Genomic DNA, 13,817 nt, shown 5'->3' on the forward strand with positions numbered 1-13,817 from the left:
CCTCACGTTATGTATGACAGGGAGAGAGCGCACATGCCTGTTCCTCTGTCACATGAAGAGGATTGCAGGGCAGGTAACTGTGTGAAGTTGGCAATAGATTTCTGAACTCTTCCTACTATTAATTATAAAAAACACCATGCTGTTTATTTTCCATACACGTAATGTCACCATCCACAAATCTGTTAAAAAAAGGGTCTTTCTCTCTCTATAGCAGCCATGTGAAGGCTGCTTGAAACTGTCTCATGAAAGCTGATCTACATGGCCACAGCTGTTTCATATAGATCATGTCAGCAGATGGATTATGTAGTGTTATTGGCCCTCCTGGCTTGCCATACCAGGAAATGCCTGAGTCAGCTGTCAGGCACTGTGTTTTCAGTTTCTTGTCCAGCCTTGCCCACAGCAGTATGTGCATGGCCTGTTAGCAATAAGCTTTATTTATTAAAGTTGTTGTTGGTTTTGTATTGTTGGTTTTGTGGCCTTCTCTTCATGATGTACTTTAGATTGGCCCCCACAGTGTTTGTTTTTTCAAGCTGTAGCCTAACATTCGACATCATCTTCTTACTCACGTCATGTGGATCACTATACTAGTTACCAAACAAAAATTAATATTTCTGATTGGAGCTTGTTGGAAGTACGGAAGCAAGCCATGTGATGGGGCCAGGTCTGTATAGTCAGCTGATAGATATGAAATTGCTTTGCAAACACCACACAAGCAATTTCAGGGGGCTTCTTGGGTTGTTACCATCTTTCTTAGTTTTTCCATATATTCCTCAGGCCTTGATTGGCTTCTAATTTGGCCTCCTGCTTTTGTTTCTTTAGAGCTAGATATGCACAGCAGCTTGCAGTGCAATCTGTCTGTTTACTTTCCCTTACTGCTCTTCACTCTATTTACTTTGTCCCAACTTCCTTTGCTATTTCAGCTTCTTGATTCTAAGGCTTGTTTTGTCTGTATACTGACTTTTGTTCATGCATTCTACTACTCTTCCTCTACTGCTCCTGCCTTCACTGCCAATTTAAAGGAAGAGATTGGGGGAGTTTTGAGGGGTTGGTATAACAAGGGGTGTAACATTCTTCTGGGCCCTTGAATTGGGTTGGGATTAGTTTTCCTGATGTTTTCCAGGAATTACGGAAAAATCCCAAGCCAATATGAGTGTCTTGCCAAATTCCAGCTTTCTGAATGGCCCAGAAGTTCCTTAACCACACTTTTTGAGTTCCCCATTTTCAGGGAGAGATGCATTAATGTCACCCTTCAAACTTCTCTAGTTATCATGGTATTTTGTCCTACATGTGTGTCAAATATGGTATGGGAGTGGCTTATTAATTTTTGGGTATACTTTGATTCTGTAGTTTTGTCCTCAAAAGTAGAAATGTTCAGCTTCCAGAATTTTTAAAGTAACTGGGTTGCCTCAGACTGTAGGTCTACCAGATTTCAAAGCTCTAGCACACTGAGAAGGTGCCTAATGATTTTGATACCCTTGTGAGTGACCCACTCCATCAGTTGGTCAGGTCTAATAAGTGATTAGTAATATTAATATAATATTATTACTTAAGTTTGCACTCTGCAAGACCACATTTATTTATTCATTCATTCATTCATTCATTTATTCATTTCATTTCTATACCGCCCAAGAGTCGAAACTCTCTGGGCGGTTCACAACAATTAAAACCACAAAATGCAACATAAAATACAATATAAAATTTAAAAGTTTAAAACCAGAATAAAATCTAGCAGCAATGCAGAGATTTAAAATACAACAACAGATTTAAAACAACAGAACTAAAAGACTAAAATGTCTGGGAAAATAAGGTCTTCACCAGGCGCTAGAAAGAGCATAATGTAGACACCAGGCAAACCTCTCTGGGATGCGCATTCCATAGCCGGGATGCCACAGCAGAAAAGGTCCTCTTCTTGGTAGCCACCTGCACTTTGCTTGGCAGGGGCTACCAGAGAAGGACGCTGAAGCTGATCTTAGGATCTGGGCAGATGCATGTTCCTTGCTGCACCTTCCCCCAAATCAAAGTCTGAAGAGATAGATGAATTCCTGCCACCCAACAGTCCATCGTACCTGCATATTTGCTTGTTTTGTCCTGGAATGCTGGCCTGTCATGCTCCAGGTTTTGATTAAGGTGGCCGCCTATACATTGCCAAAAAGAGGAAATGCATCACCAGAACAGATTTGCATGTACTAATTTATATGTATAGATGCAGATGTAGAAATAATTAATATAATTTAAATAGAAATACAGCACACCTCACCACTGTGGGAAGACTGGCCAGGTGACCCATGTGCCTGCTGCTCAGTCTGTTTTCCAGATGTTAATTGTTGATGGGCAGCTTCACAGCCCCTGCTCTCCCTTCTTAGTGTTGTTTGACTTTAAACCGAGCTTGGATTGAACAGCCACTCAAATAGAGGACACCTTCACACAGAAAATTGTCCTCAGGCACACCTTCAAAATAAGGACACATCGCCATCCTAAGTTTGACTGAGGTGAAAAATCCTCCCTTTTCAGACTTTAGTAGAGGCTACATGTGCCTGAGTGACCTGGACATACCATAAGCATTTTGAGTTCAGACCTTTCTAGTAATCAGAGTGCCTTGGACTATGTATGTGCCACATTTCAGATTTCTGTGTGTCCTGGAAGTACCTCAACCCTTTGGGGGTACATTTTGAGTCCAATGTATGTGCTTGGGGTGTATAGATGTCTCATTTTCATATGTTTTTAGTAACTGAGGTATTTTAGGCTATATGTGTACTAAATTTCAGTAACTCATCAGGAAATATCTTAACAGTTTTGTCACACACATGAGTGAATTGGTCAGTAAGGCCCTAGTGTAATATATTATATACACATTCATATGTTCGCTGATCCAGCTGAGAAATGCATGTGTAGAAACAGGGACAAACTGGTTGTGCATGTGTGGTTTCTGTTTTCAATTTAAGAGGGATCTCATCCCCCCCCCCTTCCCAATTAACATGCATCAGTCAGGTATTTGGGTGCTGGATTCAGTTGCCCCCACTCCAACTTTCCCATCAAACAGGTGATCAAGATTTGAGCCTTTTTGATGATTGTGGATTATCCAAATGCACTTCTTCAGATGGTGATGCAGGGGAGGGGGATAGTGTTAAAAGCTGTACTCATGTGCAGACGTGCTTGGTAGTAAGCCCCTTTGAACACAGTAGGGCTTACTTCCAAGTAAACTCTTGTAGCATTGGGTTGTATGGCATAGAAAACATGGAAAATATATGGCAAATAATAGTTTTGCAGTTTTTGATGTCAAACTTCATTTGTCTGGTTAGAATATGAAATATACACATTGATTAAGTCCCTTTAAATGAAATAGCAATATACTTTCAACAACCTATGCATATATAGCTGAAAAACTTTTAAATCCATTTCATTCATCTCCTGAAATCAGTGCTAGTCCGGAAAGCTTCAGTGTCATAATAAACAAGTAATGTAAGCCACCCCAAAGCCTCTTGCTCTCCTGACTTCACCCATTCCCCCTTGGTGCCTATGCCTGAAACTCCCTTAATCTGGTGCCACCTTCCTTCAGATTCCTCCTGAGTCCACTATTCCACAAGGGTTCGGACTTAGCCACTTGTTGTTTTCCCCATTGTCTATTATATTTGTAAGCTCCTTGGAGGCAGGGACCTTCTGCTGCTGCTGCTGCTGCTTCTTTTTCTATTATTATTATTATTATTAGCCATTGAACCTCTGCAAGCCATGATGTACACTGGTGGCATTGTAGAAATAATAATAAATACACAATAAGCTGAATTTTTGTGTGTGATATGATTGGATAAGACATTTTTCATGAATATAAAATTCTGTAATCTCATTAGTTACAGTCGTGCTGGTGGATTGTGGCTTTAATCATTGTAGAGAAAATGTTACTGGGATTGTTTGGAACCCAGAACTACCACACTAGCAAATGTCATATAGTGTTTTGAATACGATAACAAAAATTATTTTGAATGTTATTATATTAAATGTTAAGATGATCGAATGCTACATTCTGCAGCTATTCTGTCAACAGCTATCAGCTTTAAAGAGAATTAACAAGGGAAAGTTCTTTTCCAGTTTGAAAATCTATTGTGCTACATATGGAAATGTAGGAAATTTGAAAATGTGTCAGATAAATATTCCAAGCAAGTCCAGTAATTATATTAGTATTAGCATGCTTGTGTCTTGTGTTCACAGCCTGCTTGTTTTGTTGTTTGAATACTTCTTGTTCAGGATGAAATAAGGTCAAAGTTGCATCTAAACCATTTTTTACTTTAAAAGTTTTTCATCTCTTTTTAATAGGCTTCCATTATGTGTTTTTACAGCAAATTTAGTAGTGGAGGAGCGAACAAGACAGATGAAAATGAAAATGCACCGTTATAATCAGACAACAGGGTCTGGGTCTAGTCAAGAACTTGAACGTGAGCAATATACCAAGGTAAAGATAGTATTAAAATATGATACTTTATTTGGAAAGGCAAAGGATATAGATGGATGTTAAAAGTATGAAATAACACCCGTTTATCTAGGAGGAAACAGTGATTTAAAGTCACTGCAAATACTGACTTTCTGTGGGGGCCAGAATTTCATCTGTACCATTTTTACATAAGAAGCTCCTGAAATAGTAATCTTCCTACAAGCTTTTGATTCCTATTTATTGAGAGCAAATTAACTGAGAGCAAATTAACATTACAAAAAAGTGTAAAGAGACAATGTATAAGGTATTTGCATATCTGCTTTTCATACTTCCTGTGTAACATCTGCACTCTGCATTTAATGTAGTGTCCCCACATCAAACTATGGGGATATTTTGCAGCTTCCCTCTTTGGGGTTTATACCAGAAGCATGAAAACTGGATGTGCAAGTCACTCTCATGTTGGTTCTCACTGCTTCTACATAATGTCTGAAAATTATTTGGGCTTTATGGTTTAATAATTAAATAGACTGAGGTGTTTAATACCTTTTTAGCCCATTAGAAAATCTAGGATGGGCTGACTTGCAATGACTAAGCATACTGTAGAGTAGTGGCAAGGACTCATCATCAATAGAGCCAAAACGTGGCACTCTGTTTTTCAAGTTTTGAGATGGGCCTTCCTAAGGAGATACGAACATTTGCACGCACTGATTTAGGCAGACACAGAAAAAGTGTCAAATTGAAGACACCAAAAGAAGTACAAATGACAAGAGAGGCAGAAAAAGGATAAGGACACACACATACTTTCTAAACTTACAGGAATGGCCCTTAAAAGTATGCATACAGATTCCCTCAGAACCCATGGAGAGAAAGTTGGACATACAAGGCAACTTCTTACGTGAATGTGCCATATCTGTATTTTTCCCTTCTTATGTGGCTGCATACATCATTAGCAAACAAGCACATACAAACTATGCCATGTGTTTTTTTCACTATCACGGTATGCAGAAACATGTCATTTGTACATTATTTCCAATGGTGGGGGAGCACCATAAGGAAAGAAAGGTAACAGCAGATTAAAAGAAGATGTGAGGCTGGCCATAATCAAAATATGTTCTTATTCTGGTTATGGAAAAGAATATTATTTCTCTCCCCCTGCCAATGTAATGCAGAATATTATGTTATCATCTTCACTTTATGTTAATTACAGCTGAAATCACTCTTAGTGGCTCTCTAAAAACAAAGAGTTCACGAAACTTTTCCTGGACTGTGCCACTTCAGCCAGGGAATTTTTTTATTGAACACTCCTCATGAAAAGCTAAAGACCAAACTACACATTCTTCAAATCACGCATAGCGGAGTTATGTGTCATTGGATTATTTACCTCAGTTTAAGTGTGCGCAATCCCAAATTGGACTGGGACCATGGTGCCCCAGAAGGTGGGGATTGAAGCTTTCTCCCCTCCCGTTTTCATCCTGAAATTCCACACACACCCTACCGGTGCTGGAGGGGTTAAAAAAAGAAAAGAAAAATGTTTCCATTGTAATCAATATAAACATTTTGTCCCCCCCACACACACACACACACACGAGGGGGGTGGAATTTCAGAATGAAAATGGGAAAGAGGAAAGCTTAAATCACCATGGTCCCAATCCAAATTAGGCATGCCGTGGTCCCAATCCAAATTAGGTCTACATGCACTTACATAGCTCTGCTATGTGTGATTTGAAGAACATGTAGTTTGGCCCTGTCATTCCTACACGTAGAAAACTAACACATCAGGCAGAAAGGTAGGCTAGAAGAACCCTTCTCCCCGACATCTTTATTTCAATATGTAGGGAGTTAATTATATGAGGGAGCAGTCAATCATGCATATACCCATCTAAAGGCTGAAGTGGTACAGTCCAAGAATAGTTTTAGCATGTGATGAGTTGTTTGCTTGTAGAGCTTCCAGTTCCTTCCTTCAGAATTACAGAGATATGCTGCCAAGTCAGTGGCAACCATTGGGATGGATGGTTGTGAACCATGCTGCTTGGTTATAGAGAGGACAGATAAGAATTTATTATGGATCATCATTGCACGCCATTACAAGCCATCATACTTTAAACACATCAATAAAAATTCAAAGGGAAATTGTGGGGGTTATGTGGCACTTAAAGGGCTTTTGCTCTCATTTGCGGGATAAGTCTGCTGATAAAGGAGTCTAGGGTATGTGTGGCTGGAGAGCACTTTGGGATATTTTTCAGATCAAGATAGCAAAAATCCTTTCATGATATTTGATGAGATTATTTGAAGCAAGTGTCAAGGTGATATTTAAATATGTTGGCTGTTGCAAAGATCTCGGTTGCAGAATGGCACCTTCCATGCAGAGCTAGTATTTGAAGGTGTGGCAAATTGCAAATACCTATAAATTGAATGTCACAATATAACTGGTTAAGTGCTTGGCAAATTTGGTGGGTGGGGATTGGGGCAGAGAGCTCCAGCTCCTCCCTCAAAACGTTGCTCTTTTATTCACTTGCCCTCATACCACCCCATTAATTTAATAAGCAGTAGAGGGTGTTTTGGAGCAATTCAATACTCCAGATTTTTCTCTCTCAACCCTTAGCTCCATGCCTCCCCCTTCAGTCCCATATCCTTGTGTTCCATTCCCTTCACTTGCTCTAGTCTCCAGGACCTTTGCCTCTACTTCTTTGTTCCAGGGAAGAAGAGTCTTCAAAATGGCCCTGGGTACCTAAAAAAAATCTAGGCACCCACACACCACCTTCTTGAAGAATGCCCTGGCAGAGACATGAGGGGAGGTGAAGAAAGTAGGCTTCACTTTGTTTGGCTATGCTGAGTTGTCAGGCTGCTTAAAGCAATCTAGGCTTGCTTTATTTATTTATTTATTTATTTATTACATTTATATACCACACAGTAGCCAAAGCATTCTTTCCCCACATCCCAGCCTCTGCAGCAGACACTCGGTTGTATCCAGTGTTAGTCCTACTTAGAATAGACCCATTGAAATGAATAGAACTTGCGTTAGACTAACACTGGATACAACCTTCTAACAGGGAAAAGAAGCAATCGGGCCAGTATGGGTCAAGTTCCTCACAATCTTTCTGTGCTCTGCTGACGAAAGGCATTTTGTTTCCTATCGGTGGAAACCAGGCAAATCAACTTCAGCAGTGAGAAAACACAATGAGGCATTGTTTGTTAACATTTTACTGTTTCTTGTTTGAGAGAATGCAAGCTATTCAAATATACGATAGATTATGAATGGATGGACTTGGGGACAGTTACTAAATCTGTCCATTTTCCCTGGTGTCTGTAGCATCTGGAGTGAGGGTCAATATATTGTGGCACATACCATAGATCAGTGCTGGCTCCAGGTTTTGGAGGGCCCTTCAGCAAGACACCCTCAGTGGGGCCCTTCCATTAGTGAGTCATCATTCGTACTTCCGTTTTCACCAGCTGCTATTTCTCCTCATCCTCTTTCTCATCATTGCTGTCACTTGCTTGATTGATAGGCAGAGATCCAGTGAGCAAGTACAAAGTGGTATCTATTGCTCCTCCTCCTCATCACCGCTGTTGTCTGGGCCAGGGCAATAGGCAGGTGAACAAGCAGATTGCACTGATGAAGAGGAGGAGCAAGTCCATGGGCCTCTGCTGGGATGTGGACCCTTGGCAGATGCCCAACCATGCCTGCCTTTGACGCCAACCCTGCATAGGTTCACTGTCACAGGGAGGACAAAACAAATAAACATTTATGGCGTTTTCAAGCAGATTGAATCAATATGGTGCCTCTGCAAAGAGCAAGAGAAGTATATATCTAATTCAGATTTAGTGGAGCATCGGTATACAATATTTTTTCTCACACAGAGCTCCATGTGTGCATCAAATACTCTGTATGGAGGTGGAACTGTAAAAATGAATTCCTAATAGCAAAGAATACTACTGTTACTATGAATTACAACACCACTGGTGCTGGCATTGAACAGATCTATTTTTGGGAGTGTGAAGGTTGGCAGTTGGGTAGACTGTGCGTCGTTTTAAAAAAGCTTTACACTTTTTCTGATCCTATAAACAAAAAGTTCTATAAGTGAACACCAGAATTCATATAACATGATTCTATTTTACCCTTAATCCTTCCCAATAGTGGACTTTTCCCAACACTGAAATGTTCTTAGTTTGAAAGCTAATGTGGGAATTGAATTGTGTGGATAAAAACTTGAGGTCTCCAAAATCAAGTTTTACCCACTGATTTCAGAAGATTTTGGAATGATATGTTAATTCTTAAGCAATACATTTTTGGTGCTTAAGATGTATTTAAGCAATACATTTCAAGCAATACTAAAACACTTTTGTGTCTGTCAATATTGCACCTTTAATGAAGCACAAACTCCAATATACATACAAGTCCTTTTTTCTATACACTTGAACCAATACGCAAAGGTTTTAAATATACAACTAGATTTAGAATTTATGTTATATATAGCCATTTAAATAAAACAGTCAGTCTGATGTTTCATTCTCATGGGCCTATTTTTGCAAATCAGAGGTGTGAGTGGAAACTTACATCTCTTACAAAGTACTCTGTTTTGTTTTCCTACGAGTCACTTTTGAGATCTGTACTGATGAGTGCATTTTTCATTTTATTAGGTGGATTCTGTAGCTTGTGATCAGGCTGTGTCACCCAGTCTTTTAAAACTGCTCCACTAGTTAGATCAGGGTTGGGAAATCTCAGGGGTAGCCTGTCACCCTTTGCCTTTGGCCCCGCCCACAACTCAAATGCAGCCCCTAAGAGCTTCTCCGCAAGTGAATTTGGCCCTGAGGCTGAAAGAGGTTCCCCACCCCTCTTGTAGATGGCTGCATTTTATGAGGATTACTCAGCAATATGATGAGATCAGAACATTGCAATGGTGACAGTGCAGCTAAGGACACTGGGTTGTATCTAGGGATGTACGAAACCCCCACTGTCCAGTCCAGAGGAGGGTCCGTTGCAGGGCAATATGGGCTGTTTGGGGCCCTGCGGAGTCCTCTGGAGCCCTGCTGGAGTTAGTGGAGCAGCTCTCTGGCTTCCTATAAAACGCAATAGGCTAATGGCAGCTGCCATTAGCCTATCATGAGAAAATTACAGCTGTAAATGGTATATTTTATGCCATTTGCAGCCGTAAAGCACTTTTACCTAAATTGCAGGTGTTTGTGCCTGTATTTAGATAAAATTAAGTTCTTTATGGCTGCAAATGGTATACGCCATTTATGGCTGTAACTTTCCTGCGATAAGCTAATGGCAGCCACCCTTAGTGTATCGCGTTTTATAGGAAGATGGAGAGCCACCTCCCAGTAACTCCTCTAGACATGGAGGTAAGTGTGGCCAGTCTGCCATGGACTCCAGAGGTCTGAGTCTTTGGAATCTGGCTTCATTTGAGTAGGGAGTGCGAAATACCCTGTTCTGGCTGGCAGTCTGCGGTTGGGGGGGAGCCGATCCGTCCCTCCCCCCTGGAATCCTCCCCGGCCGTCTCCGCGGCAAGGCTGCAGAGCTGCCAGCTGGGGCTGGCCACAGTCAGACTTCTGGCCGCTGCCGGGCTGCGGCCACCATTTGCATCCCTGCCAAGCTGTGATAGTCTATGTGAGTATCTACATAGCCTATCACGGCAAAAGGCAGGGACGCAAATGGTGTAGCAGCTGCTATTTGCGTCCCTGCCTTTTGCCATGATAGGCTATGTAGATACTTATGTAGCCTACCACGGCTTAGCAGGGACGCAAATGGCAGCCAGCGTAGCGGCCGCCATTTGCGACCACAGCCCGGCAGCGACCAGAAGACGACCTGGAGCCGCCACCGGAGCAACCACCGCGCCAGGTAGGTCTGTTCCGGGGGGGATTTGGGGTGGTGGTGGTGGGGTATTCCGTTCTGCCACAGACTCTGGGGGGCCGGATTCTAAAGAATCCAGCCTCACCGGAGTCCATGGTGGAATTCCCCAACATCCCAACATTTCAGTGCGTGGTGGAATTCTCCAGCATCCCTAGTTGTATCATGTGGTGATTTTATTGGGTTTTTTAATAGTACTTATATACAGCTTAATAAACCTTCAAGTGGTTAACACTAAAATATATACATAATACAGTATAAAACAATTCAGAACATTAAAGAAAAACAACAGTAAAACAGAGCAGTGGAAACTGCAAACAGATTTTGAAAACCCCTTTTTCAAGAGGTGCTTGAAGCTTGCCACAGTTTCTGCCTCTTAGAACATGCACGGGAGACTGTTCCAGAGGCTGAGTGCCACTACTGAGAAGCGATGCCCAGTGACATTCTATTGGTTGCTCCTCTGAAGATCTCATGGGTCAACTGGGTACATGTAGGGGAAGGCAGTTGACTAGATTTCCTGGCCAAGGTTATTCAGGGTGTTGTCAACAACAGAACTATAAACATGGCTCGGTACTAATAAGCAGACAGTGTAGTTCTTTTAACATGGGTGTTATATGTATATAGCTAGGTGCCCCACAGAGCATCATAGCTGCTGTAGTCTGAATTTTGCACTTTGCTGCAACTTCAAAACAGGCACAATGGCAGCCCAACATAGAGCACATTACAGTAGTCTATTCATAAGGTTGTCAGTGTGCTCTAGACCACTGAGATCACATGGGCCTCCACCGTCAAGCATGAAACCAGGAGCATCTCCAAACTGTGTGCCTGGTCCTTCAGAGGGAGTCCTATCCAGAACAAGTAAACACCCCAATTCCCAGAACTTAGACCTGCCCACCAATAGGATCTCTGTCTTAACAGCATTAAGCTTCAGTTTATTAGCTCTCAAGCAGCCCATAACTGCATCTGGTACCAATTCAGAATGTGAATGGTGTCTCCTGATTCAGATGTCACACAGAAATAGAGCTGGGTGTCATCATCACACAGTTGAGACCTTGCCCTAAATCTCATGACCACTCTGAATTAGGGATGGCACAGGCACCCTTTTTGGTCTACAAATCTGTTGGACTGCCGGTGCACAGGCCCCCTGAGCTACACCCATTGAGCCCTCTCCCCTGCTCACCGGTCCCCAGACCGCCCTCCTGTGGTCGGTAAGCAGCCCTCAATTTACCTGGGTCCGTCTGTCTCTGTCCTCATTGCATGATTTTAAAAAACATGGTGATTAGCAGCCCATGTCCATAGACTTATATGCAAAATAGCTCTGTGAATCTAGAGTATATGGGTGATTCACAGCGCTTTTTGTGTATAAGTCTATGGGCAAAGGCTGCCAGTCACCATGTTTTTTAAAAAATGGCGATTGGGACAGAGACGGACGGGCCCGGGTAAGTTGCGGGCTGTTTATCGAGCACGGAGAGGGGCTCAAGTGCAGCCCAGAGGGCCAGCGAGTGTGGGCCGAACCTGGGTAGGTGCCTAGAGAACCCGGACAGGAGGGCACTCATCCATCCCTACTCTGAATGGAGTCGTATAGATGTTATAGTTGTATAACATCTATAACAACCCATGTAGAATGGGGACAAAATAATGCCCCGTGGCACCTCACAGTTCAGTTGCCAGGAGGCTCAGGCATAGGCAGACAATGTTATTCTTTGGAACCAACCCTATAAGTAAGAGCTGAACCACTGTAAAACTGTGCTTCCAACTTCCAGTAGAAACCACTTCCATTTTTGCAAGTTGGGGCACCTCATTTTTGCCAGTACTCCCCTACCCACTGTAGCCCTCCCCCAAGGCTGCTCATGAGGGTTGGGGGATCCTCCAGAATATGATGCAGAGGTGCCCAGGAACAGTAGTCTAAAAACAAAACCACTTTGAAGACTGGCAAAATGAGCAGAAGAGAATAGGGGTGTACGAAACCCCCTTACCTGGAGTCCGCTGGGGGGTCTGTGGGGGGGGGAGGCGATCTGGTCCTCCCCCCTGGAATCTTCCCCGGCTGGCTCCGCTCCACAGCAAGTCCACAGAGCCACCAGGTGGGGCTGGCTGCTGTCGGACTTCCGGCCGTGGTCAGTCTTCAGACGCAAATGGCGTAGCACACGCCATTTGCGTCCCTGGTCTTTATCGTGATAGGCTACGTAAAGATTAACGTAGCCTATCACGGTAAGGGGAAGGAATGCAGATGGCGTCTGCTAGGCAGGACACCATTCACATCTGAAGACCGGCCGTGGATGGACCCGGCCGGACCCGGACCCGGCGGTGCCAGGTAGGATCCAGCCGGGTCGGACTTTGCAGGGTGGCGGGGTGGAGTGGTCTGTTCTAAGAATTCAGCCCCCCCGGAGTCTGTGGCGGAATTCTCTGCTATCCCTAGAAGAGAAGCAAATCAGAAACAGGAGAAACGTTTGTTTACTCATATGTAAGACAATATATAGCTAAAGTAACAATGACGGTTAACATAAACCATGGCTTAGTGTTGTGTGCAAATGCAACCAATATGCAATATTTTTAAAAATTATTTACAATATTTATATACCGCTCCACATCAAAAGATTTCAGAGTGGTGAACACCAAAGATAAAACAATAAAACACCATGTTAAAACAGTTAAAACTTTTTAAAAGAGACAAGTTCCAATAAGGCCAAATTTAATAAACTTTAATTAAATATATTTAATATGCTTCCACAACAAGTTTTAGGAATAGGCAGTTCACTAAAATGTTTTAAATGTTTGTTTTGCCTCATGCGTATTGCCTTTATTATTATAAATAAGTGAGGAAAGCCAGTTAATGATATAATTTCTTTGATGTTGAGTAGGAACTCTAATACATATCAGAGACATGTAGGGAAAGCCTTGGGTGAATAAAACTACATCACTAACTTTCTGCTGGAAAATGTATCATTTTTTTAAAAAAATCAACACACATCTTGAGCTTAAATGATTAATTTGTCAGACTGGGCGTGTTCACACATTACACTAAGCCACCATGAGAATAAGCCGCCATGGGTTGGTTGTTTGCTCGCTAACCTGACAGATGATTGAGTGCTCTGTGGCTTTCCATAGCTTGTTTTCCCCCTCAGTCCTCTCACTGACTCCTGGGATGTATCCCAGGAACCTTTGAGGCAGAAGTCGTCATATCCTCTGTCCCTACATCAGCACCCTTTCTGCTGTTGGTCCTCTGAGGTTGTTGGCTCCCAAGTGAAACGGCCCTTCTTCCTGGATCAGATCACCAAAGGGAATTAATCTTCTGAGCCCTTATGAATGTGGTAATGTGCTCACAATTTTTTTAAAAGTTTTTTTGGGGGGTTGCATAAGAGTGTAAGACCACCTGTCCACTATTTAGCCAAGCATGCTGATATCCCCTCTTGTCAATGCCCTTGTCAATTTCATCCTCCCCTTTGATACTTCCTTTGCTAGCCAACACCCTTTGTGAAAAAAACAAAAAGGCTGCGTCACCTGTTCCTGAAGTAAGTACACCCAACCCTAAAGATCCTTCTCCTGCCG

General features: G+C 42.5%; 1 protein-coding gene across 3 annotated transcripts in view; it reads left to right on the forward strand.

Annotated features, from left to right (window-relative positions):
- The window catches only part of RIMS1 (regulating synaptic membrane exocytosis 1), a 379,415-nt gene that overhangs the window by 297,724 nt on the left and 67,874 nt on the right, over window positions 1-13,817 (forward strand). For all 3 annotated transcript variants that reach the window (XM_084826895.1, XM_084826894.1, XM_084826897.1), the window contains one exon: window positions 4,332-4,444. In XM_084826895.1, the coding sequence (XP_084683021.1) occupies window positions 4,332-4,444 (113 nt within the window). The remainder of the gene's footprint in view (window positions 1-4,331; window positions 4,445-13,817) is intronic.

This window comes from Heloderma suspectum, chromosome 1, assembly GCF_057233095.1.
Source record: "Heloderma suspectum isolate Gila_16-S chromosome 1, 16-S_ref, whole genome shotgun sequence".
NCBI lineage: Eukaryota > Metazoa > Chordata > Lepidosauria > Squamata > Helodermatidae > Heloderma > Heloderma suspectum.